General features: G+C 44.6%; 1 protein-coding gene across 8 annotated transcripts in view; it reads left to right on the top strand.

Annotated features, from left to right (window-relative positions):
- The window catches only part of ano5a (anoctamin 5a), a 165,697-nt gene that overhangs the window by 24,465 nt on the left and 113,661 nt on the right, over nucleotides 1-27,571 (top strand). For 5 of the 8 annotated variants that reach the window (XR_013498780.1, XM_078221001.1, XM_078221003.1 and 2 more), the window contains exons 2-3: nucleotides 19,688-19,726; nucleotides 23,158-23,231. The exons of 1 other annotated variant lie outside the window; for it this stretch is intronic. Coding sequence is in view for 6 of the 7 variants with exons in the window: in XM_078221001.1 (XP_078077127.1) it covers nucleotides 19,688-19,726; nucleotides 23,158-23,231 (113 nt within the window). In the remaining variant the exon portion in view is untranslated. The remainder of the gene's footprint in view (nucleotides 1-19,687; nucleotides 19,727-23,157; nucleotides 23,232-27,571) is intronic. 2 more of the 8 variants (XM_078221002.1, XM_078221007.1) reach the window with 1 other exon arrangement.

Genomic DNA, 27,571 nt, shown 5'->3' on the forward strand with positions numbered 1-27,571 from the left:
ATAGACTGCGTGAACCCAAGCTGGTGATATCTCTTTATTCCATTTAGGGTAAATGAAATGTTTTTAATCCCTAAATTTAATAGCAATCTCAGCCACTGATTGTGATCAATGCGCTGTAATAATTGGGGATAACCGTGCTCTTATATTTCTTGTAAAATGAGCTTCAGAATGCTTTGTGTGTTTAAACTCAGGCTTGTTTCTCATTACAATAGATCTTTGTTGCTTCCTAAAAGCCTTTTCTCCCATTTGTGCAGCAGACAATCTAATGGACTGAATATTTATTTTGGTTACCTAGCATTTTCTGACCTCAGGCTCTGTCTCTGACATTTAATTGTAGATGGATCAAATTTTTCTTTATTAGGAAGACCAGAGACACCAATATGCACTCCCACTTAAAGACTCTTTCACTGACACTGTCTCCAAGCATCACCGGCTGACCGCTGAGGCTGAATCAGCAGTTGTAAAGCCTTGGGGTATTATTTGACCCTGAAGAACTGGGTTTCAATCTTCAGCATTATCAAAACTGGTTTACCATTAACTTGGGGTAGACCAGTCAGTCCACCATTCACTGAGCTCAGGGATGATCTGGGATCTAACTCCATGGGCTTGGATATACAGCCCCTGCTGAGGCTGGGAATGCAGGCTGGCCTGCAAAAGTCTGACAGCAGCAGAGAAGAAGCTGTTCTTGAGTCGGTTGATACGTGATCTCAGACTTTTATATCTTTTTCCCAATGGAAAAAGATGGAAGAGAGTTTGTCTGAGGTGGTTATGATTATGCTGGCTGGCTGCTTTTCCGAGGCAGCTGGAAGTGTAGATGGAGTCAATGGGTGGGAGGCTGGTTTGTGTGATGGACTGGGCTACATTCATGACCCTTTGTAGTTTCTTGCGGTCTTGGGCAGAGCTGTGATACAACCAGAAAGAATGCTTTCTATGGTGCATCTTGTATGAAGATGCGGCTGAAATGCCACTTCATAAAAATTCACTTTGAGGTATCTATCCAGATATCCATGACAGGTATCCTTCTGGGCAGCATGGTAGTGCAGTGGTTAGCACTGCTGCCTCACAGAGCCAGGGACCCAGGTTCAATTGCTACCCTGGTGACTGTCTGTGTGGAGTCCGCACTTTCTCCCCGTGTCTGCGTGGGTTTCCTCCGGGTGCTCCGGTTTCCTCCCACACTCCGAAGATGTGCAGGTTAGGTGGATTGGCCACTCTAAATTGCCCCTTAATGTCCCAAGATGTGTAGGTAAGGGGGATTAGTAGGTTAATTACATGGGGTTATGGGGATAGGGCCTAGATAAGTGTTCTAGGGCGGCACGTTAGCACAGTGGTTAGCACTGCTGCTTCACAGTGCCGGGTTCGATTCCCGACTTGGGTCACTGTCTGTGTGGAGCTTGCACATTCTCCCCGTGTCTGCGTGGGTTTCCTCCGGGTGCTCCGGTTTCCTCCCACATTCTGAAAGATGTGCTGGTTAGGTGCATTGACCCAAACAGGTGCCGGACTGTGGCGACTTGGGGAATTTCACAGTAACTTCATTGCAGTGTTAATGTAAGCCTTACTTGTGATTAATAAATAAACTTTACTTCTACTTTAGTTTACAATTGTAGAGTCGGTGCTGAGTCGATGGGCCAAACGACTCTTTCTGCACTGTAGGGACTCTATGACTTTGATATGCCACTGCATCTGACATTGAATATAGACTTCTCGATGTTTCGACAGAGTTGTTGGTTATTTAAGTTAACGTGGCTTTTCTGAGATGGGTGATCTTTAAGCTTGGTCAGGAAGGTCTAGTTTTGCCTTTGGATCACTTTCAGTGGTTAAATCTTGACACGCAGATAAAGAGTTCCAACACCAGGGTTCACAGTGCCACTTTCTGTGAACTCCCTCTACTGTCTTTTTCCTGAGTCACTACATATGGCAACACGTTCTCACTGAGCCAATGATTTGCATGTAGAATGTACTTTCTTTCCTACTGATATACATTGCCCAAAATGGGAAAATTGGGCTTCATTGAGCTGATGTGATTCGAAGGCAACGGTGTAAGTTTTTCATTAAAACACGCAGCGTTCTTTAGTGTGAAAAAGTGCCCTAGTGTTCCTCAAAGATATGAGGAAAGCATGAAGGAGGACAGGGTAACTTGTCTGACCAAAAGTGCTTTAAAGAGATGGGTTTTGAGGAGAGTATTCGAAGAGAGGGCAAAGGGTGAAAAGGATGGAATTTCAAGAGTGGGATCTCGGTTTCAGAATGTACAGGTGGGGCAAAGTTGAAAGATATTGATCAAGAGGTCAGATTCGGCAGAGGGGAGAGCCCTGGCGTGGGGGGACCTTGTGCGGTTGTAGCATCTTTTTAAGAGACTGGAGGAACATAAATAAGAGTTTTTTTATTTTGCGCTGGACCCAGTCAGCAGCGATGGGAGGGAGGAATTGGGAGCAGTGTTTTAGGTAAACTGAACATTTAGAACCAAATTAATCAACAAAAGACAAATAGGTCTACAACACTCCACAAATTATTGATTACTTAACCAGTGTGGCTCAGTCCAGGAATCTGGAAGGGTAGACCAGCACTGGGGATGCTTCCCACTCAGCTCTGGCTAATTAATGTGCAAAAAGAAATTTCTCGTGTTGCATATTCCTGATTAGAAAAGCAAGCGAAAGCTTGCCAGATGCCGGTAATCGAAAGTTGGACGTTTTTAGATGTTTAACCAATAGCAATAGCTCTGTGGAGACTGGGATAGTCTCACATGCACGTGGTGACATGTGTTTAAGCTTTGAGTTAAGATCAGAAGTGAATGAGTCGGTCAATTGATCATTCCCTCCCTCTCTACCCGCTCCCCCCCCCCCCTCTTGCTGAGAGAAATAGTGTACCCCAAGCGCACAAGGCAGAACTCTAGCTGTGCAAATGTAAAATGTTTGTGAGAAAGTGTAGACCTCGGCCTCACTTTTAACAAGTCCTTGGGCTTCCCTCCGAATCACAGTGCCTCCACCGGGCTTTAGCTTGATAAAGCAGTGTACCAAGAGCATTCAAGGACATGGAGGCCCAGCCAACCTTAATGCCATTTTCTCATTTTAACCCAATGTTTCCAGGGTCCTACCGATACCCAGCCAAATTGGAGCGGCATGGTGCGCACAGTGGTTAGCACTGTTGCCTCACAGCTCCAGGGACCTGGGTTCGATTCCTGGCTTGGGTCACTGTGTGTGTGGAGATTGCACATTCTCCCTGTGTCTGCGTGGGCTTCCTCCGGGTGCTCCAGTTTCCTCCCACAGTCCAAAGATGTGCGGGTTAGGTTGATTTGGCCATGCTAAATTGCCCCTTAGTGGCCCAGGATGAGTATGTTAGCAGGGTAAATATGTGGGGTTTCAGGGATAGGGCCTGGGTGGGATTGTTGTTGGTGCAAGCTCGATGGGCCGAATGGCCTACTTCTGCACTGTAGGGTTTCTATGAAATTCCTATCCTGGCTATTGGGTTGGAGCGGGATTTTGATGACTTGAATTGCCAGAGAGGAGGAAGTTGCAGTGTGTTATGGGTGGGGGTGTGTTTGATTTGATTTATTATTGTCACATGTATTAGCATACAGTGAACAGTATTGTTTCTTGCGCGCTATACAGACTAAAGTATATTGTTCATAGAGTACATTGGAGAGAAGGAAAGGAGAGAGTGCAGAATGTCATGTTACAGTCATAGCTAGGATGTAGAGGAAGATCATTGTGAAAAGAGATTGTATTGGGTGGGCCTCTCTGTGGGACACAAGGATGTTCTGTGAGGCCTGATAAAGCACTCCTACTCCCGAGAGAAGTATTTTTTTCAATAATTAACTTACTGCTAATTCTTCACATCTTTGGGGCATGTGTAACACCTTGAATGGTGGTTCTGTTGCTGGGCGGCAGACAACAGGAGAATCCCCTATATTAAAATGAGCATAATTGGGGCTCTGGCTTTTGTAGGCCACTTTTGTATCCTGCTGCCCTAAGGTGGAGACTTGTCAACAGTCTGATTTGCCATTGTTAATCTCACAATGACGACGAACGTGGTTGGTTAGAGGTGGGATCAAGAGCTTTGAGACTTTTAACTCCTTAATGGCTCATCTCTTTCCTGCCCCTCGTATGTGTGGTGGAGGGGGTGGGCAGGCAGTGGGTGACAGGGGTCTAAAAATGAGGCCTATAATTGTGCATATTTCTGACTATCATTAACCAATGGAAACTCCATCAGAAAACAGCTCGAAAGATGTGTTCATCTTTGGACATGCTAAGAACAGGGTGTACTCTGGCAATAAAACCACTAAATATAGAAAATTAATATAATCATACGTTCAAAACAGCCGTTTTGGTCAGCGAGTTAATCACTTAGTATTGAAGGTTAATTTGCACCTTTATTGTATTAAGAACATTTTTGCAGTCTGGAGAGTGTCACAAAGTCTGAGCGCCTTGTTTGTGAAGTGAGCCTTGGCACAGTTCCTAGAATTTATATTTTACTACAGTATCAGTTCTCTTGAAGGAAAAACTTATTTTGTATGCTGACCTCGAAGCAAGAAAGCTGCTGTATTTGTCCTTTTATTCTCTGCGTTCTGGCAGAGCTTTGGCAGCAGAAATCATTTCTTCTTTACGGCTCGTAATTCTTAAGCTGCGGGAAAAATCCATGAACAAAAATACTGAAATTTGACCTGTCAAATACAAAATCTTCCAGAACCCTGGGGTAGCTGACACCTGATAGATGCAGTTTTTGATGTTTGTTAATGTTAATCACTCATTGTAAAGTAGTATCACTGGGAGCACAGAAAAAAATCCAACTGCTGGGTCAGATTGCAAATGGAAAAGGGTTGAAAGCTGTGGACTGGGCCCCGGATCACTGGAATGGATACAAGTTGCAGAATTCTCTGGAAGAATCATACAATCCCTACAGTGCAGAAAGAGGCCATTTGGCCCTTCAAGCCTGCACTGACAACAATCCCAGCCAGGCCCTATCCCCGCACCCCGATGTATTTTACCCTGCTAGTCCCCCTGACACTAGGGGGTAATTTAGCACGGCCAATCCATCTAACCCGCACATCTTTGGAGTGTGGGAGGAAAGCAGAGCACCTGGAGGAAACCCACGCAGACACGGGGAGAATGTGCAAACTCTACAGGCAGACGCCCAAGGCCGGAATTGAATCCAGGTCCCTGGCCCTCTGATGCAGCAGTGCTAACCACTGTGTTGCATGCCACCCAATAATGCTTTTCTGATAAGACGTAGCAAACCTCCACACTCCTTTCTCATTACACCAAAGATTTTATGTTGCACTACCTTTTTGCTTTCCTGGTTAATTTTGCCAGATAATCTCCTGACTTTCTTTCCCGAGGTGTGAGATGTTCCTTCCTCTGCGTGCACACCTTTTAGTGCAACTGAAGCGTATTGGGGCAGCGTGTTTATAACCCATCAGATTGTTTTGTTTGATGTATGAGTCATATTTTGGTATGTCCAAAATCAACCTTGTGGGTTAGGATTGAAGTGGATCTCTGGATTGAAGGTCAGGTTTAATAATCTGCTTTCTTAAAAAATGTAAACAGCACGTATACTAGTTTAAAAATAATCATCTGTGAACAAAAGGGTATTAGCCTAGCCGTCTATCAAATGTGTCACTTGTTAGAGTGACACCCACTCATTTTCATAGAATCCGACAGTGCAGCTGGAGGCCATTTGGACCATTGAGCCTGCACCAACAACAATCCCACCCAGGCCCACGCAAACCAGCTTCCCATCCATTGACTCTGTCTACACTTCCCGCTGCCTCGGAAAAGCAGCCAGCATAATTAAGGACCCCACGCAACCCGTACATACTCTCTACCACCTTCTTCCATCAGAAAAAAGATACAAAAGCCTGAGGTCACGTACCAACCGACTCAAAAACAGCTTCTACCCTGCGGCCATCAGACTTTTGAATGGAAAATTTCAGCAGGTCTGGCAGCATCTGTAAGGAGAGAAAAGAGCTGGCGTGTCGAGTCCCTTTGTCAAAGCTAAGAAAACCTAAAAAAAAACAGCTTTGACAAAGGGTCATCTGGACTCAAAACATCAGCTCTTTTCTCCTCTTTATAGATGCTGGCAGACCTACTGAGATTTTCCAGTGTTTTCTCTTTTGGTTTCAGATTCCGGCATCCGCAATAATTTGCTTTTTATTTAGACTTTTGAATAGACCTACCTCGCATTCAGTTGATCTTTCTCTTCTCCCAAGCTATGACTGTAACACTACACTCTGCACACTCTCGTTTCCTTCTCTATGAATGGTATGCTTTGTATAGTGTGCAAGAAACAATACTTTTCACTGTACACTAATACATGTGACAATAATAAATTAAATCAAGATGCAGTGTGCCTGTTTAGTGAACTTTAGAAAATTTTCAATCTACAGAAAAAAAGGCAAGTGTTTTTGTCTGTTTTCCAAGGGTAATTTTGAAGGTCAGCTTTGTAAACTGGAATGCTGATTGCTTTGACTTGATACACCCAGTGTCACCAGTAAATGGATTACTGTGATTATAGTGAATTGCATTTATTGAGCTCAGAAAGGCTCACTGCTGCCTAGCTAAAAGCAGCTTAATTTTTCTCAATAGACAAGAACTGGATGATTTATGTGCCAAACTGAACCAGATGGAATTCGCTGTTTGGAGAGTGCCTGAGGCCTCGATATTTGACTGCATAGCACCTGTTTTTTTGCGGTGGGGGGGGGGGGAGGAAGAGGAGGAGGAAAGGGTACAAAATGGCTATCTACAAGATGGCTGACAGGAAGTGCACCATTAAGATGACCTGGAAGTGCACCACAATTCATGTTGTCAAAGGTTAGCATGCTGTGCCCATGTCTGAAATGGATGAAGACCCATTTGCGAATGTTTGAGGCTATCATGGCAAAATTGATTTACTCAAAAACGGGCATGTTTAAATATTTATGGCCAGGTAGTTCTGCTGGCAGTTGAACCGTGTTGTGTGTCTCTTCGCAGTCCATGTGGTATATTACTCAGAATCCAAATTGTGCATTTTTGCCCTTGACAAATTTGAAATGATTATGGGCAGAATTTTCAGGAGGGTGAGTGGTCAATGCTTGCCATCCTGAGAATTGGCGCATAGCACGCACCCGCTGACTCTCGGAAGCCCGTTGCCATATTGCACTCAGTTGAGCATTGGTGGACAGGTGGGTGAGACTTGCCCTGGCCGAGAGTTCTTCAACCCAACCAAAGTGCTACAGTGCTCTGCCTGGAACTAAGTCCTGGGGCCAATCTTAAGGTAAATCCTGCATGTCCTGGGGGTGGGAGGGTAGGGGATAACCGGGGGGAAGGAAGGGGTGTGGTCATGACATTGGCGGGGGTGGGGTCGTGGCGCAAGCCATGGGGGTTGTCGAGAGAGTGGGAGATCCTCGGTCCCAGAAGGGAGAATGTTCTAAGTGTGAAAGTGGCCTCCCCCACTGTTCCGACGCAAGTTGGAAAATTGTCTTTTTTTGTTTCCCACCCTGCTTCAACTTCGGCTTTATGGCCACTTCCGGGCCTTAATAAGGGAAAGGGTGGATTTCCCACCCAAGGACCTGCTGGGACAGCCATGAAATTGTTTCTGAGTTGGGTTGGGTTGGATCCTGAGGGGAATTCTGTCTGTAAAGCTCCACCTCAGAACTTGCCTGCTGAGAGTGTAAAATCCTGCCCTATGTATCGTAAGATTCCAGTTCGTCATCTCCCGTTCCTCTTATTTTTTGGCTCCAATATATTGTTCGTTTGGCACAGTTCCCAAATTATGATCAGACTTGTATCTTGTGTATTTTTCACGTGGTGTTTCCTATTGACCAATATCTTCTCCCTCTGTGCTCTCGAGCAAAACTAGCCAATACCGGGGTCGGATATTGTTACCTATAGTATTTACCAGTAATTCAAAGGTTGTGTCTTCAAATCCCATCCTGGAAAATTGTACAATGGGATAGAATTGACAGGGTGGATGTGGCGAGGATGTTTCCTCTTGTGGGACAATCTAGAACTAAGGCTCACTTTTTAAAATTAAAGGGTTGCCCATTGAGACGGCGATGAGGAGAATTTTATTCTCTGAAAGTCATGAGTTGGATGATCAGCCATGATAATTAATAGCATGGCAGGCTCGAAGGGCTGAATGGCCTACTCCTGCTCCTATTTTCTGTGTCTTTGGAATTGCCTTCCTGAAAAGGCTGTGCAAGCAGAGACTTTGAATATTTTTAAGGCAGAGATAGATGGATCCTTGAAAAGCAAAGGGGCAAAAGGTTATCAGGAGTAGGCGAGAGGTTACAATAGGATTAGCTGTTATCTTATTGAATGGTGGTGCAGAATCAAGGGGCTAGTGGCACAGTCTGACTCTTAATTTGTATGTTGAATATGATCTGAAGATGGTAGGCAAAATGCCAGATTAACCATGTAAATTGCAGATTGTTATTTAAAGAAATTCCATCTGACCTTCTCTGTGGAATGGGGAATTTAGTTGATATACTGTGTGGCTGATTCTTAACGCAGAGTTATAAAACAGCCAGCTTCACCGCAGGGAGGGAGGGCAGGAGAGTCAGCTTATCCTGAGATAAATGGAGGCAGGCAATAAAATGTGCTGGTGTACCCCAGGAGAGTGTGGGGTGGTTCTTCACCCCCTGTGGTGTGTTTTGCGATGGTGGGGGTGGCCCTCCTTTGGCTGGCGGCGGGACCGGCTGTCAATGGGGTTTTCCATTGTTCGCACCATCTGCTGCTGGGGAACCTGTGGCGGGGGTGGTCACTGGTAGCGGGAACAGAAGATCCTGCCATTGGGATCAGCCAGAAAGTCCCTACCCTATATAGAGTCATAGAGTTTTACGGCATGGAGACGGGCCCTTCAGCCCAACTTGTCCATGCTGCCCAGTTTTTGCCACTAGGCTATTCCCAATTGCCCGCATTTGGCCCATATCCCTCTATACCCATCTTAACCATGTAACTGTCGACATGCTTTTTAAAAGACAAAATTGTACCCGCCTCTACTACTACCTCTGGCAACTTGTTCCAGACACTCACCACCCTTTGTATGAAAAAATTGCCCCTTTGGACCGTTTTGTATCTCTCCCCTCTCACCTTAAACCTATGCCCTCTAGTTTTAGACTCCCCTATCTTTGGGAAAAGATGTTGACTATCTAACTGATCTATGCCCCTCATTATTTCATAAGCCTCTATAGGATCACCTTGAAGCCTCCTATGCTCCAGGGGAAAAACGTCCCAGTCTTTCCAGATGTTTTTTTCCCCAAGTCCCAGCAGCATCCTAGTAAATCTTTTCTGCATTCTTTCTAGTTTAATGATATCCTTTCTATAATAGGGTGACCCAGAACGTTTCACAGTATTCCAAGTGTTGCCTTACTAATGTCCTGTACAATTTCAACACATTGATATGTATTGGAAAATATATTTTCTTGGGCGTTACTTGGGGATTAAAATAATGCACATTTGCTTTGGCTTTCTGCATCTCCAAAGACCTGTTTAACTCACAAAAGTCAATACCTATTTAAAATGTTAGAATGAAAAATGGGTTTCTATGGTTGTTACAAACCCTTAATCCATCTCCTTTCTTGCTCCATAAATCAATCCAAATTCAAATTGAATCCAGTTTATGGACTAGGCAATGGGCTAGTGGTATTATTGCTAGACTATTAATCCAGAAACTCAGCTAATCTTCTGGTGATTCAGGTTCAAATCCCCACCACGGCAGATGGTGGAATTTGAATTCAATTTTTAAAAAAACTCTGGAATTAAGAATCTACTGATGACCATGAAACCATTGTCAATTGTCAGAAAAACCCATCTGGTTCACTAATGTCCTTTTAGGGAAGGAAATTTGCCATCCTTACTTGGTCTGTGCCTACATGTGACTCCAGAGCCACAGCAATGTGGTTGACTCTCAACTGCCCTTTGAACAAGGGCAACTAGGGATGGGCAATAAATGTTGGCCAGCCAGCGACACTCAAGTCCCACAAATGAATAAAAAAAAGAGAGACATGCAAGGTCCAAACTGGATAGGGAAAGGCATTGCACCGGACCCTGGGCTTGATCTGATGTTTGATCTTGGCCAAAATATCACTTGTGTTTTATCATGTTCCAATTATCCCCTTATTTGATTGCAGCCTTCAATTCACTCATACAACTGGTTTTATTTACATTTATTATTACATTGTGCTCTCTCTCTCTCTCTCACACAAATGATGTGTACTGATCATTTGCCAATCCAGCCTGATTGTGCATTTGGCACTACTTTTGATAGCAAAAGTTTTGGAGTTAAAGATTCTGACGGGGATCTCAATGCTGGGATCAGCAAGGTAATTGGAAAGTTTCCTATTGGAATCATAGAATCCCTGCAATGCATCAGGAGGCCATTTGGCCCATCGAGCCTGCACCAACAACAATCCCATCCAAACCCTATCCCCATAACCCCATGTATTTACCCTGCTAGTCCTCCTGACACTAAGGGGCAATTTAATATGGCCAATTAACCTAATCTGCACATCGTTAGAGTGTGGGAGGAAACCGGAGCACTCAGAGGAAACCCATGCAAACACGGGGAAAATGTGTAAACTCCAAACAAACAGTGAACCAAGGCTGGAATTGGACCTGGGTCCCTGGCGCTGTGAGGCAGCAGTGTTAACCACTGTGCCGCCATTATGTGGATATAACCCTGGATCAGTTCTAGACAATGGGAAGGGAAATGTCTGAAAATTGAGTGGATCAAGTGCTCAGAAAGGAATCACAAATGGATTTAGTCAGAAAGAAAATGATCATTCAATGCTACGAATAGTGTTTTGTTTCTTCTATCAACATTCCAGTTTTACTGCAATTCTATATGCAGAAGGCCAGTTTCTAGATCAGCCACCATCACATTGTTTTTAAGTTTATTTATTAGTGTCAGAAGTAAGCTTACATTAGCACTGCAATGAAGTTACAGTGAAAATCCCCTAGTCGACACACTGCGGCACCACTTCGGGCACACTGAGGGAGAATTTAGCATGGCCAATGCACCTAACCAGCACATCTTTCAGACTGTGGGAGGAAACCGGAGCACTCAGAGGAAACCCACGCTGACACGGGGAGAACGTGCAAACTCCACATAGACAGTGATCTAAGCCTGGAATTGAACCCTGGTGGTGTGAGGTCTCAATGCCATCCATTGTGCCACTGTGGTGCCCCTATTGGCTCAATAGATTACGTGATCTATTCCTGGCCCTATTTCTTATGTTCCTTCACCTCATCTGTTTTCCGGATCCTTTTACTCTTGGGCCATTGTTTCTCTAACCTACATACCGTAGCCTTCCAAATAGGGTATTATCATGACACAGATACATACATACCATATCCCAGGACATTGTGGGAGGCTAGGGAGGAAATTGCGGGTTCCCTAGCAGAGATACTTAAGTCATCAACAGCCACAGGTGAGGTGCCTGAAGATCGGAGGGTGGCAAATGTTGTGTTTAAGAAGGGCTGCAGGGAAAAGCCTGGGAACTACAAGCCGGTGAGCCTAACGTCTGTAGTGGGTAAGTTGTTAGAAAGTATTCTAAGAGAAAGGATCTACAGGCATTTAGAGAGGCAAGGACTGATTAGGGACAGTCAGCATGGCTTTTTGAGTGAAAAATCATGTCTCACAAATTTGATTGAGGTTCTTGAAGGGGTAACCAAGGAGGTAGTTGAAGGAAGTGCAGTTGATGTTGTCTACATGGACGTAAGCAAGGCCTTTGACAAGGTACCATATGGTAGGTTGCTGCAAAAGGTTAAATCTCACGAGATCCAGGGTGAGGTAGTCAATTGGATACAAAATTGCCTTGATGACAGAAGCAGAGGGTGGTCGTATAGGGTTGCTTTTCAAACTGGAGGCCTGTAACCAGCAGTGTGCCTCAGGGATCGGTGCTAGGTCCACTGTTATTTGTCATTTATTTAATGATTTGGTTGAGAATATCGGAGGCATGGTTAGTAAGTTTCAGATGACACCAAGATTGATGGCACAGTGGACAGTGAAGAAGGATATCCACGATTGCAACGGGATCTTGATCAATTGGGCCAGTGAGCCGATGAATGGCAGATGGAGTTTAATTTGGATAAATGTGAGGTGATGCATTTTGGTAGATCGAATCAATGCAGAACCTACTCAGTTAATGGTAGGGCGTTGGGGAGAGTTATGGAACAAAGAGATCGAGGAGTTCAGGTTCATAGTTCCTTGAAAGTGGAGTCACAGGTGGACAGGACGGTGAAGAAGGCATTCGGCGTGCTTGGTTTCATTGGTCAGAACATTGAATACAGGAGTTGGGACATCTTGTTGAAGTTGTACAAGACATTGGTAAGGCCACACTTGGAATACTGTGTACATTTCTGGTCACCTCATTATAGAAAGGATATTATTAAACTAGAAAGAGTGCAGAAAAGATTTACAAGAATGCTACCAGGACTTGATGGTTTGAGTTATAAGGAGAGGCTGGGTAGACTGGGACTTTTTCCCTGAAGTGCAAGAGGCTTAGGGGTGATCTTGTAGATGCCTATAAAATAATGAGGGGCATCGGTCAGCTAGATAGTCAACATCTTTTCCCAAAGGTAGGGGAGTCTAAAACTAGAGGGCATAGGTTTAAGGTGAGAGGGGAGAGATACAAAAGGGTCCAGAGAGGCAATTTTTTCACTGAGGGTGGTGAGTGTCTGGAATGAGCTGCCAGAGGCAGGTACAATTTTGTCTTTTAAAAAAGCATTTAGACAGTTACATGGATAAGATTGATACAGAGGGATATGGGCCCAATATGGGCAATTGGGACTAGCTTAGTAGTAAAAACTGGGTTGCATGGACAAGTTGGGCCTGTTTCCATGCTGTAAACCTCTATGACTCTCTGATACATGCTCACAGGAGTAAATAATAAGCTTTTTGCAGAATAGGTGTTTTGCTTACAAGTCAAGGTAGGTTACAAATTTTGCTGCATAGTTGATGATTACAAGCTGCCAGAAATAGATTGACTGTCCCAGAATGCCCTGTACAAAGGAGAAACAGAATGCAGATTCAGGCAGGATTTCTCTGAGGCAAGTGCCATATGGCGCGGTGCCACTAACAAGCAGATTATTTACATTTTAAAAAAGACCAGTACCAACTCCCTCTAAATAATGCTCATTGTAAATGAACAGATGATCAGTGCTAAAAGTGGAAATGGATTTTGGATAACAATCAAATTAGAGAAGGATTCATTTTGAACTCTAAAAGGTGCAAATAGAAACTAGAAGCAGGAGTAGGCCATTTGGCCTTGCGAGCCTGCTCCTCCATTCATTTTGATCATGGCTGGTCATCAAATTCAATATCCTGATTTTCCCCCCACCCCCCCTCATATCCCATGATCCCTTTAGCCCCATGAGCTCTGTCTGATTTCAAGAAATTAGACAATGTTTTGGCCTCAACTATCATTGCTACAATTCTGTGGTGGTGAATTCCACACATTCAACACTCTCTCTGGGTGAAGAAATTTCTACTCACCTCAGTTCTAAAAGGTTCTAAATATCTTTGTACAGAGCCAAAGAGCATTAGCATTCTAAGTTATGAATTTAGATAGCAATGAAATAGAATCCCCACAATGCAGTCCATTCGGCCCATTTGAGTGTGCACTGTCTCTCCTCAAGCATCACACCCTATCCCCATAACCCCACGCATTTACCCCACTAATCCCCTGAACCTACACATCTTGGGACACTCAGGTCAATTTAGCATGGCCAATCCACCTAACCTACACATATTTGGACTGTGGGAGGAAACTGGAGCACCCGGAGGAAACCCACCCAGACACGGGGAGAACGTGCAAGCACCACACAGTCATCCAAGACTGGAATCGAACTCTGGTCCCTGGCGCTATGTGGCAGCAGTGCTAACCACTATGCTCCCGTGTCACCCTTGTAATGATTGAAAGTTGGAGTAGGCCATTTGGTCCTTCGAGCCACATGCTCCACCCCACCATTCAATATATTCATGGTTGATCTGGTTATGGTTGAAATGTGTGTGTTTATCTTTCATCATTTTCTTTTTATTTCTTTACCTTGGAGGGTTTCCAGAAAGCTTATCAGACTGAGTTCTTTGCAACTAGCACGTGAACAGTTCAGAACAGACATTGAATTGACACCTTCACCCTTATAAATTTCAAAAAAATCAGTAACCGTTCTATTGAGGAATGGGAAAGGGGGTGTCCTCACTCCAGTCCTCAGCCGTTGTAACAACTGTTGTAAAGTAGGAATTGTGGCATCCAATTTGTGCACAGTGATGTCTCCCAAACAGCAATGTGAAAATGATTAATTAGTGGGAGAGATGAATGTTAGCCAGGATAAACACCATTGCAAGACATTGTTCTCCCTTACTGCATTTCTAGCTAATTGGAATATTTTATTTATTAGTGACAAGTAGGCTTGCATTAACACTGCAATTAAGTTACTGTAGAAATCCCCTGATTGCCAGCCTCTGGTGCCTGTTCGGGTACACTGAGGGAGAATTTAGCATGGCCAATGCACCTAACCTGCACGTCTTTCAGTTAGATGCATTGGCCATGCTAAATTCTCCCCCAGTGTATCCGAACAGGCACCGGAGTGTGGCGACCAGGGGATTTCCACAGTAACTTCATTGCAGTGTTAATGCAAGTCTACTTGTGATTAATAAATAAAATAAATATTCAATTAGATAGAAATACAGTGTTGATGTGGCTGGAATGTTGGTTAAGATTTTCCTGTGTTGGGCACTTTCATCCAGTGAGAGAATGGTCACTTCCAAGTGCATATCATCTTTTCCTTTTGTCAATGCAGCATCCTCACTAACTCTGGTTTGCAGTTTAATCTGTGTATTTTTACCAAGCTGTAATTCAGTTCAGCTTGTTTGGTGATCTGTGCTCTCAAATCTAACTGTAAATTAATCTGCTTGGGATTTCATTGTGATGTGATTGAAGTTGAGCATTTGCCCGTGATATAGGCCAACATGTGCTGCATCACGTGAGATGATGGTTTGAGCTGTGGTTGTCAACTCCTGTGTTAAGCATTGCTCTGGATCTCCACTCTGGCCTGGCAGTCTTTGCCATACTTACTGCAGAAGGAGACAGGGGCTGCTGAGAAGGTGCACATTTACATAGAAACATAGAAGATAGGAGCAGAAGGAGGCCATTCAGCCCTTCGAGCCTGCTCTGCCATTCATTACGATCATGGCTAATTGTCCAACTCAATAGCCTAATCCTGCTTTCTCCCCGTAACCTTTGATTCCGTTCACCCCAAGTGCTATATCCAGCCGCCTCTTGAATACATTCAATGTTTTTTGGTATCAATTACTTCCTGTGGTAATGAATTCCACAGGTCGCCACTCTTTGTGTGAAGAAATATTTCCTCACCTCTGTCCTAAATGGTCTACTCTGAATCCTCAGGCTCTGATCCCTGGTTCAGGACTCCCCTACCATCGGGAATATCCTCTCTGCATCTACTCTATCTAGTCTTATTTCCTCTGGGCTTTCTTCTTGTCCAGCTGAGTTTTGTGTTTCTGCTTGCCTCTCTGAATGCCCTTCCAAACGGTCAGCCTCCAGAGGCCATGACCATCAGCGAACATCATCCAGGTATCAATGTCCACCATCTTTGTATCTCACGTGCAGTTTCATAGAATTTTTCTCTACAGTGCGAAAAGGCCATTCAGTCCCTTGAGTCCGCAATTTAACATGGCCAATCCACCTAGCTTGCACAACTTTAGACTGTGGGAAGAAACTGGAGCACCTAGAGGAAACTTATGCAAACTCCACACGGTCACCCAAGGCTGGAATTGAACCCAGGTCCCTGGCACTGAGACAGCTGTGCTAACCACTGTGCCACCATGCCGCCCTCTTGTAGTGTTGTCGTTTGCAGTGGAGGTAGAGACACCAAAGAGGTTGTGGCCCATAAGAAATCAGTATTCCTAGAATCCCGAGAGTGCAGAAGGAGGCCATTCAGCCCATTTGAGTCTGCACCGACTCTGTGACAGAGTATATTACCGTTTCAATTTTACTGCAATTCTGTATTTAGAAGGCCATGAAATGGAAATTTTGCTGTGGCCAATGCATCTAACCAGCACATCTCTCGGACTGTGGGAGGAAACCAGAGCACTCGGAGGAAACCCACCCAGACACGGGGAGAATGTGCAGACTCCACATACCCATCCAAGGTCAGGTGCTAACCACTGTGCCACCATGTTGCCCTGTATCCTTCCAATGAATTAAAACTGTCCAAAAATGTTTCCCTCCTTACAGCTGAATTAAACATTAGTGAGAAGCCATGAGCTCCATCAGCTGAAAGGAAAGTCCCATTATGGCGATAGATTTCCTTAATACTTCCCTTTAAGGTTTGTTTTCTAGCGACCACACTGAATTCCCAATTTAGAAAAAAATATTCTCCTCAAAGTATGCAGCGAATGCTGAATATGTTTTCAGGACTGTAATCCAGATTAATTGGGTGGCACAGTGGTTATCACTGTTGCCTCAGAGCACCGGGGACCCGGGTTCAATTCCAGTCTCGGGTCATTGTCAATGCGGAGTTTGCACGTTCTCACCATGTCTGCGTGGGTTTCCTCCGGGTGCTCCGGTTTCCCCTCTCAGTCCAAAGATGTGCAGGTTAGATTGATTGGCCATGCTAAATTGACCATTTGGTGTCAGAGGGACTTGCAGTGTAAACACATGGGGTTACAGGAATAGGGCCTGGGTGGGATTGTGGTCAGTGCAGGGTCGATGGGCCGAATGACCTCTTTCTGTACTGTAGGGATTCTATGGTTCTGGAATTAATTGAAATCTAAAGCCGAATTGGAGACCCCAAAAAGATATAAATACTATGCGAATCTTTGCAACTAGTTCACAAACCGACCCCCCGCAACCCCCGCTTCCCTGCTGTATCTTTTTTATATCATTATGCTGTTTGTTTCCTCTTGTTTTAATTTTGGAGCCATGGTAATTTTTGAGCTATGATGCCTCTCTGGAATACTGCTAACAAGAGACTCCGAACATCCTTGGTGATATTACTGTGGTATCCCAGAGGATAACGAACAGTAGATTACAGTGTAAATCCGAATACATTCATGACCTAATTTCCAACACACTCTGGTTGGGATTCATTTTTCTGTTTTAAGTACTGATTTTACACAGTGATGCATCAGCAATTATCAGCAAGCATATCACTTAGTAAAATACAGTATTATATTTTTCCTTTTGAATGATGAATTTCACTATGATTAACAATTCATCGGCCCACAGCGCTAGCTACAAGGTGAAAGCAAACCATTAGGTTGAAATTTCTCTGTGCACTTCTTGCTAGTTAATTGTTTTGTGTCGCATTCCTGTGTTTTATTTATCCATGTGACGTGGCTATCTCTGGCAAGGCTGATATTTATTGCCCTTCCTGGATGCCTTTGAAGTGTTTTTTAACTTCATTTATGGGATGTGGGTGTCACTGGCTAGACCAGCATTTATTGTCCATCCCTAGTTGCCCTTGACAAGGTGGTGGTGAGCTGCCGCCTTGAACTGCTGCAATCCATGTGGTGTAGGTACACCCACAGTGCTGTTAGGGAGGGAGGGAGTGCCTGGATTTTGACCCAGCAGCAGTGAAGGAATGGCGATATAATTCGAAGTCAGGATGATGAATGAATTTGAGGGGAACGTCCATGTGGTGGTGTTCCCATGTGTCTGCTACCTTTGTCCTTCTGGGTGGTAGCAGTCATGGGTTTGGGCGATTGCTGCCTAAGGAACCTTGGTGAGTTCCTGCAGTGCATCTTGTAGATGGTGCACACTGCTGCCACTGTTCGCTGGTGTTGGAGGGATTGAGTATTTGTGGAAGGGGTAGCAATCAAACAGGCTGCTTTGTCCTGGGTGGTGTTGAGCTTCTTAAGTGTTGTTGGAGCTGTACTCATCCAGGCAGGTGGAAGGTATTCTATTACACTCCTGACTTGTGCCTTGTAAGTGGTGTACTGGCTTTGGGGAGCACAGGAGGTGAACAGGTAGTGGTGAATCATTTCTTTGAACCACTGCAGTTTGTGTGAAGTTGATTTCGCCCAGTGAGGTACTTTGGAAGTGTCGTCACTGTTTGATGTAGGCTAATGAAGTAGTTAATTTGTACTCAGCAAGGTTCCACTAAAAGCAATGAGATAAATGACCAGATAATCTCTTTTAATGATCTTGATAAAAATCGGCCATTATGTCGAGGAGAACTCGCTACCTTTCTTTGCATTAGTGACATGGATTATTTGTGTGCACCTGAGAGAGCACAAGAGGCCTTGGGTTAGCATCTCTGCGCTGAAAATTGAATGTTGGGAGCCATGCAAGGTACTTTCCTGGTTAGTTAATGCAAAACCACGCCCGGATTAAAAATGGAAAACACAAGGAAATATGCTGGTATGTTACTTACAGATCTGCACTGTGCTGGTACAAATTGAATTTAGTCTTAGAATCCCAGAGGAAAAATGGCCTCAAAGGTGCAGTTTTCACTTTCACTTCAGATGCTGATAGAAGCTAACTTGACAAAGTTAACTTACCATTTTAAATTCTGAGATTTTTAATTGACACTGTGCCCTAATCCAAGTGTGAAACTTTTAGTTTGAATACTAATTAACATAATTGGTGCATACAGAATTGCTTGATTTTTGTCCCATGCCAGTCATTATATCACAATGCCCAAAGCATTTCTCTGTGAATTATGACTTGAGTAAAGCTGGCCAGACTATTGTCAGAGAAGGATTGTACCCTGACTTTAAAGTGGAGGGATCCTGTGTGATCTAAATCCATTCTCCACCAACTTCAGATAAGTGGCCACTTCAGTGACAACTGGGGAGGCGATAGCCTAGTGATATTATCGTTGGACCATTAATTGAGCAACTCAGTTAATGTTCTGGGGACCCCAGTTTGAATCCCGCCATGGCAGATGGTGAAATTTGAATTCAATAAAAAATATCTGGATTTAAGGATCTACTAGTAACCGTGAAACCATCGTTGATTGTTGGGAAAAATCCATCTGATTCACTGACGTCCTTTAGGGAAGGAAATCTGCTGTCCTTACCTGGTCTGGCCTACATGTGACTCCAGAGCCACAGCACTGTGGTTGACTCTCAACTGCCCCCGGGCAACTAGGGATGGACAATAAATGCTGGCCAGCCAACGACGCCCATGTCCCACAAATGAATGAAAAAAACTGGACATTTGATTTGATTTATTATTATCACATGTATTAGTAAACAGTGAAAAGTATTGTTTCTTACACGCTATACAGACAAAGCATATGGTACATGGAGAAGGAAAGGAGAGAGTGCAGAGTGTAGTGTTACAGTCATAGCTAGGGTGTAGAGAAAGGTCAACTCCATGCGAGGTAGGTCCAGTCAAAAGTCTGACAGCAGCAGGGAAGAAGCTGTTCTTGAGTCGGTTGGTACATGATCTCAGACTTTTGTATCTTTTTCCTGACCAAAGAAGGTGGAAGAGAGAATGTCCGGGGTACGTGGGGTCTTAATTATACTGGCTACTTTGCCGAGGCAGTGGGAAGTGTAGACAGAGGCATTAAGACTTCCAGAACAAGCCTTCAAACATGCAAGGACTGGGCTGTGGTTACTAGTTCTGAGAATGAAAGTATGTTAAGCTGCTAGTTGATGTATCATTTCAACAAAGCTTCATTTTACCTGAATGGATTCAAGTTGTTCTTGCTTCCCCTTGTCCCTAAACCTAATGTTTTCTTCCTTAAAGATATTGCCGTTATCACCGGCATCGCAGTGGACTCACCAGGTATAATAAATCTTTCTGGCAATGCTTTGTGCATTTTGTGTCCTGCTGTGTCTCATTTTCAAGTGTCAAACCAATGTGCAAGTGGTTGGACGTTGTGCTGATTGATCTTTCCAGTGTTATTCTTGATGTTGTGTCAATGTCATTGCGTTTTGTGGTATTCCTCAATAATTAAACTGAAATGCCATAATTATCAGCATTGCGCAAGAGTTTATGGAGGAAGTGAATTCATCTGAAATGCCATGTACTGTTACTGTTCCAGTCAATGTCTTCGTAAAGTCAAGATTTTTGATACTGAGGAGGATAGGTCAAATCAACAACTCTCCCCATTCGGCAGATGCACCTTGGTTTAAAGATCCCAGTTTGATCCAAATTTCACTCTAGGGCAAGAGGGGGCAGTATTGAGTCAGGCCTGCTGACCCCAGAAGCCACTAGCTGAGGAGCCACAGGGATGGGCAAGTGCTGAGGCAGCTGGTCAGAAGATCCTCCTAGATTCTCTGGGACTTCATTCCAGTTGTTTTGGATACTTTTTGGGCCCTCTCACCCCTCCGTGCTTCCATCCACCCACCATACCCCCTCATGGCCCCTTTCCACCTCCATTCCAATGAATGGCCACATCCTCAAATGCCAACTCATGTCCCCATGCCACCTCATGCCCCACACCCACCCTCCATGTCAACTCACACCCCTCATACCACCATGCCAGCTCCAGAACCACTCCCCCAGCATCGACCATGAGCAGACCTCCGGGTCACATCAAACAATAACTTCTGACTATTTAATACCGTGCTCACTCATAAACGCTTAGTAGTCTGGGGAACCCCCAAGAAATGAATGCAAAGCTTTTTAATCTCCTCAACTGGTTAATCTCCTATAAAAACAAACTTTATTCAGACTGCACATCAAGGAAAACCAATCCTTTACTAGTCTCTTGATGTCAATCAAACAGTCAAGTTGAAACCCTTTGCTAAGCTAATTGGAATTTTAAAACTCAGACAAGCAATCAAAATGACATAATAACAGACCTTGGGGCAACATCAACAAAGACATCATGAAAGTGCATGACCAGGTGATGATTCTTTTTCTAAATTACATCAGATCCCTGTCAATCAAAGTAGCCCAGCAGAGGGTGTTCTTTCAAATCTTACTGACAGCTAAAGCCTGTTCTTTTTCACGTTTAAGGAAGAGGGATTAAAATCATGACACAACAGATTTTATTTTCTCTTCAAGAGCTTTTTCATCTACTCCATCAATTCCTTACTCGGACATTGCGGATTAAGGCCCTTGGGGTTCGTTTGAACCCGACACTAAGATCAAAAATGCCTTACTCAGTTCAGATTTCCCTGCTCTGTGAGTCAAGCTCTGCTCTCTTCCCTCTGCTGGTAAATTAGGATCTGTTTTTAATGGGAGCAGGAGTCCCACCCACTCTTTTTAATGATCCACAGAACCTTCTGGACTCCGACAATGAGAGTCATGGGGCAGAATTTTCCCGTCCCGCCACGGGAATCATAGCAGGCGGGGGTGGACCATGCAAAGCTCGGCACAGTGGTTAGCACTGCTGCCTCACAGCACCCAGGGACCTGGATTCAATTCCAACCTCAGGTCACTATCCGTGTGGAGTTTGCACGTTCTCCCTGTGTCTGCATGGGTTTCCTCCCGGTGCTCCAGTTTCCTCCCACACTCCAAAGATGATTGGGTTAGGTGGATTGGCCATGCTACATTGCCCTTACAGGGAGACTAACAGGGGAAATATGTGGGGTTACGGGAGTAGGGCCTGGGTGGGATTGTTATCAGTACAGACTGCATGGGCTGAAAGGCCTCCTCCTGCACAGTAGGGATTCGACGATTCTATGACCGCGGGTGGGATTTTCCAGCCTTGAGGAGAGCGTGGCTGGAAAATCCCAGCCATAGTCTCGCTTTCTTCCGATTGTCACTAAACAGGGAATTCGATATATGCTGCTCGCTTCTGGACTTTCACTGGTCATGTAGCTTTCCAGATGGATGCACTTCCTTTTCAATTGAATGATGGATTCAATGTCTTGTCATTTCTTCATTTGCATTCAGGCGCTTTCCTTCAAGATTTGTCTCCCCTCTAAATGTACTGGTTTTTGCAAGCTGGATTGCATCAAACTTGATGCAGCATCATATCGTTTCAGTAGCTTCATGTTCAACCATGATCAAAATGAATGGTGGAGCAGGCTCGAAGGGCCAAATGGTCTACGCCTGCTTCAATTTTGTTTTTTATCTATGTTTCTAGCTGCCCCAATAGTTTCCCCTTCAAAAAAGTTTGTTTATTAGTGTCACAAGTAGGCTTACATTAACACTGCAATGAAGTTACTGTCAAAATCCCCTAGTCGCCACACTCCGGTGCCTGTTCGGAGACACTGAGGGAGAATTTAGCATGGCCGATGCACCTAACCAGCACGTCTTTCAGACTGTGGGAGGAAACCGGAGCACCCGGAGGAAACCCACACAGACACGGGGGAGAACGTGCAGACCCCGCACAGACAGTGACCCAAGCCAGGAATCGGACCCAGGTCCCTAGCGCTGTGAGGCAGCAGTGCTAACGACTGTGCCACCGTGCCGCCCCAGTGCTTAGAAAAGCATGTTGTGAGGAGGAGGGTGGATTAATCTGCTTTCTAAACATTTATTGGGCTAAAAAAAACCACAGCATCCCGTGGGAGCAAAGATTAACAGTATTTTGAGGCATCCTGTGGGAGCAAAGATTAACAGTATTTTGAGGCATCCTTTGCTGGGGAGGGGTCAATGGGGATCCACTGTTAACAAAGCAGTGAATTGGAATTGAAACTTCTGTACGAATGCCTGTAAATATTTGGGCAGTGACTGGAGTACTGGATTAAGGTTGTTCTGACAATCCATAGCACATTGAACGCTGGCCAGGGCACGTCATAGTCATCTACAGAAGTGTTTTGAGTGGTGGTGATCACCCCTCCTATCTTAGCCTGCAATAGCTGAACTTTGCTCCAAATAGATCATTCTCCGGATAATTTGGCTCATGTAAATCCCCCAGGCTACCCACTGCTTGAATAATCAGGAATCCATAAATAGTTTCTTGTACGGTTCATTCAGTTTGGATAGGGAAGACTTCCACTCTTCCCACCCCGCTCCGTCCCATCAACAAGGCTGGAGAGATAAAGGTGTGTTAGATTAAGTGAAGCATGTTGCTTAAACTTGGGATCTAGCAGTCAAGCATCATTCCCACGTGGCGCCTTCCTGCATCAATGTTCTTGTCCCACAATGTTTGAAAGAGCCACGTCCAATATTTAGTTGTGAAGTGTTGTTTTTGCCTGATCATCCTGAACAAGATGCTGAGTGATGTTTTGAAAAGATCACTTGCTTCATGAAATGTTGCTGAGATTTCTAAGGGTTGTTTGTGCCGGCAGGAGGAACTCATGTTGTCCATTATGTTGTAGGTGAAGATAATGGGCCTAATTACTACGGCTCTTCCATTGGGAGCAGAGACTGTGAAATTCCCGGCAATCCAGAGGTAAATCCAATTGTTTCTTGACCAACTTGTATCTCTATGTATGTTACAACTTCTGTAGAACGCCAGTGCTGAAAGAATATTAATGGCTGAGATAAGTGCTCAAAATGAAGGATGCATTAACCTAACTTGGACAAAGGGTCATCTGGACTCAAAACGTCAGCTCTTTTATCTCCTTACAGATGCTGCCAGACCGGCTGAGATTTTCCAGCGTTTTCCCTTTTGGCTGTATTAACCTAATCTGATGAACAGTAGGCCGGAAGTATACATATCCAAAATATCATAACTTGTCATTTTCTCTGTACAATTCCTGATTACTCTACTGTGTATTCCTAGAATTTTTTGTTCCTTTTTAATTATTTACCTTTTGTGTCATTTTTATCGAGTGTTGTGCGATAAAATGTTTTGGACGATATGACCAGTATGAAATGTTGGCAAGTTGTGGAAACGACCTTCATAGATTACTCAGGAGGACAGATAAGAATTAATGAAAAAGTGTTGTACCAGCATTACTGAAAATGTAGCTTTCCTGTAAAGGAGTAATGTTTCCCCTTTAGATTCTTCTATAGACATCTAATACTTGACTGTTCAGCTTTTGTTTTGTTTCTGTCACTGGAAGCCCTCGACTCTCCCTCAAGGATCACTCCTGGATAACCATGGATGTATAGGTTAGAGGGATTAGCGAGGTAAGTATGAGGGGTTGTGGGTGGGATTGTTGTCAGTGCAGACTTGATGGGCTGAATGGCCTCCTACACTGTAGGATTCTACGATTCTATGAACCAGTGGCATTCTGCCAATTAACAACACTGATTGATAGACCTTCCCCCTCAGTTTATGCTTCTTCACTCCTGGATTCAGAATCATAGAATCATAGAATCCCTACAGTGCTGCAGGAGGCCATTCGGCCCATCGAGGCTGCACCGACCACATTTCCACCTCGGCCCTAACCCCATGCATTTACCAGAGTTGGACGTGAGACGAAAGAAAAGTGGCAGAGCACATGTCCTCTCTGTGTCCGACCCCAAAAACCCATAACCCCATGCATTTACCCTAGCAAGTCCCCCTGACAAAGGGGCAATTTAGCATGGCCAATCCATCTAACCCACACGTCTTTGGACTATGGGAGGAAACCGGAGCACCCGGAGGGAATCCACGCAAACACGGGGAGAACATGCAAGCTCTGCACAGACAGTGACCCAAGCCAGGAATCGAACTCTGGTCCCTGGCACTGTGAGGCAGCAGTGCTAACCACTGTGCCGCCCATCTCGGGGCGAATGGATCTCTGAAATCCGATGCTAACATGAAACAAGCAGCAGAAAGGTGGAAGTTAATTGTGAGAATTGAATGAGAAATACCATCCAGATGCTTCCCCAGTACTGTCAAAGAACCCTACTTGGGACCGAGCTCCGATTTTTAAACTTTAACCTCCCTCACCTCATCCAGCGAGGATGGGCATTGAGTGTGTCCCGGTAACGGCTTCGCTTGGAGCAACAGGCCCAGGAGGGGAGGGACCAAGATTATAAGCAAATTTTAAAAGGTTCCTGGAATTATTTTTTTTGTTTTATTTTAGCTTGTCGTAAAATCACATGAGCTCCCAATTCCAATATTTTTTAAAAGCAGTAAATGAAAGTGTTCAAAACACACTTTTTAAATGTTTCCGTGGTTTTTCTCTTGAGTAGCTCATAGCAGTGTCCTGGTACCTCCAGGAATTAATCCTGGAAGAATGATAAATCTGCCAACACTCCTAACGATGAAACGTTGGTTAGTGGTTGCCCATTACAGTGCCTCATTTTATTTTTTAAAATGAGTGCTAGTTTCCTGGTCTTGGAGGCAATATCAAGACTGCCAAACATTCTAAATTCCATTCCATTGCTATGAGTGCAGATAAAGCTGCGGTCAGACTATTTAAGGAAGAAAATTGCTCTTGTTTTTAATATAATCTGCAGCAAGTTAGTTGTTACAGGGATCGGTTTCAGCTGCTTGTCAGCAGTGTTTAACGGTTACACATGATGCCGGCATTGGACTGGGGTGGGCACAGTGAGAAGTCTCACAACACCAGGTTACAGTCAAACAGGTTTATTTGGAATCACAAGCTTTCGGAGCGCTGCTCCTTCATCAGGTGAGTGAGGAGGTAGGTTCACAAACACAGCACATATGGACAAAGACACAAGATAATTACAGATTGGAATGCATTCCAACCATTCTTCACATTTCAATTTGTAATTATTTACAATTGTGTCTTTGCCTGTATATGCCGTGTTTGTGAACCTACCTCCACTCACCTGATGAAGGAGCAGCGCTCCGAAAGCTCATGATTCCAAATAACCCTGTTGGACTTTAACCTGGTGTTGTGAGACTTCTTAAAAGTTATACAGCTGTGCTCCTTTTTTTACTGAATTGGAGGGTGGGACTTTGTTTGAGTTGTCACATTGGAAGGATGTTCAGAGTTGCAGGTTCTCCCCGTGTCTGCATGGGTTTCCTCCGGGTGCTCCAGTTTCCTCCCACACTCCAAAGATGTGCACGTTAGATAGTTTGGCCATGTTAAATTGACCCTTTGTGTTGGGGGGTTAGTAGGGTAAATGCATGGGGCTGCGGGGGTGAGGTCTGGGTGGGACTGTTGTCCGTGCAGGCTCGATAGGCCAAATGGCCTCCTTCTGCGCTGTGGGGTTTCTATGATTTTATGAAACGTTAACTTGTCCCTCAGTCATTTGAAAGCAATTTTTTGCACAATTTTCCACTTCATACTTGAGTGTTAGAATTTGCTTTTGAATCCATCATTGGAGTTTAGCCGCTCTCGGGCTGATGATAATCCCCCAGCAGTTCTGCTTCTGTGGTTGTCACCTCATAATCTTTTGCAGAACAGAATTTCGCACCCACAGTATTTAATCTCTAGACAGTTCAGGTAGTTTCTGGAGCTGGAAGCCCAGGCAAATCCTGGCAGCTGTCTATGTTTCCCAGGAACATGATGAGCCCCCCAACTACATCTTCGCAACTTGCATTCAGCTGAAATAAAACTAATATATCAGCCAGAATTCTCTGACCAATCACGTCGGCGGGATTCTCGGGTCCTGTTGTGGTGAACAGAGATTTGGCTGAGTTCCAAATTCTCCATCCTCACTGGCAGCGGCCATGGGGCATGAACGGCCATAGAATTCAGGCCATTATTCCCAGAATAAACATAGAAACGTAGAAGCTAGGAGCAGGAGGAGGCCATTCGGCCCTTCGAGCCTGCTCCGCCATTCATCACGATCATGGCTGATCGCCCAACTCAGTAGCCTAATCCTGCTTCCTCCCCATAATCTTTGATCCCATTTTCCCCAGGTGCTATATCCAGCTGCCTCTTGAATACATTCAATGTTTTGGCATCAGCTACTTTCTGTGGTAATGAATTCCACAGGCTCACCACTCTTTGGGTGGAGAAATGTCTCCTCACCTCCATCCTAAATGGTCTACCCTGAATCCTCAGACTGTGATCCCTGGTTCTGGATTCTCCCACCATCGGGAACATCCTCCCTGCATCTACCCTGTTTCGTCCTGTTAGAATTTTATAAGTCTCTGTGAGATCCCCCCCTCATAAACAACAACATCAGCATTGTATGAGTGTTAGGGTTGCCAACTCTGGGTGGATATTCTCTTAAGAGATTCAATCGCATGACCTCTGACCTCCAACTGCTCCCATATTGGTCATGTCCGTTCATCCCACCTCCTGATACACCAAGCTATTTCACACTTTCGAAAAGCCTTTCAACTGCTTTGAGTGTGGAAGGGGTTTCACTTGGTCATCCTATCTGCTGATACAGCAACAAGTTCACGTTGTGGAGAGGCCATTCACCTGCTGTGTGTGCGAAGAGATTCATGACGTCCATTCTCCCAACGCGCCACTTCCTGTGTCCATTGAAAGGCGAGCTGGCTTTTGACCTGATTGGATGATTCTTAACTGTCAGACAGCTCCTTTTTCTCACTACCAGCACTGTTTATTTTGAGAACAATGAAGTACATTTTTCTTCCCTTTAATGGCTCGATTGCTTTGCTCTCAGCAGCGTCCTGGGAGCTTGTCTTAAATTCTTGGAAACTCCAGACACAGACGAGGCGATTCTGCTGAGAGTGTGTGTACACATTATATTGTCGCTGTACAACTGATGGGAGCAAAATCAAACACAGGTCTGCAAACCTGAGTCATTCTCATAACTCGGAAGCAAACTTGGAGAGGGGGTGAGCGCAATCCCCGTAAACCCACACATTTCCCATGGTTAATCCAATGAACAAGAAATCCTTTAGTCAGGCAAAATCCGGTCTCATAAAGTGCTGCTTTACATGCATTAGCTTCTAGCAGCCATGCAGTT

The sequence above is a fragment of the Mustelus asterias genome, chromosome 9, assembly GCF_964213995.1.
Source record: "Mustelus asterias chromosome 9, sMusAst1.hap1.1, whole genome shotgun sequence".
NCBI lineage: Eukaryota > Metazoa > Chordata > Chondrichthyes > Carcharhiniformes > Triakidae > Mustelus > Mustelus asterias.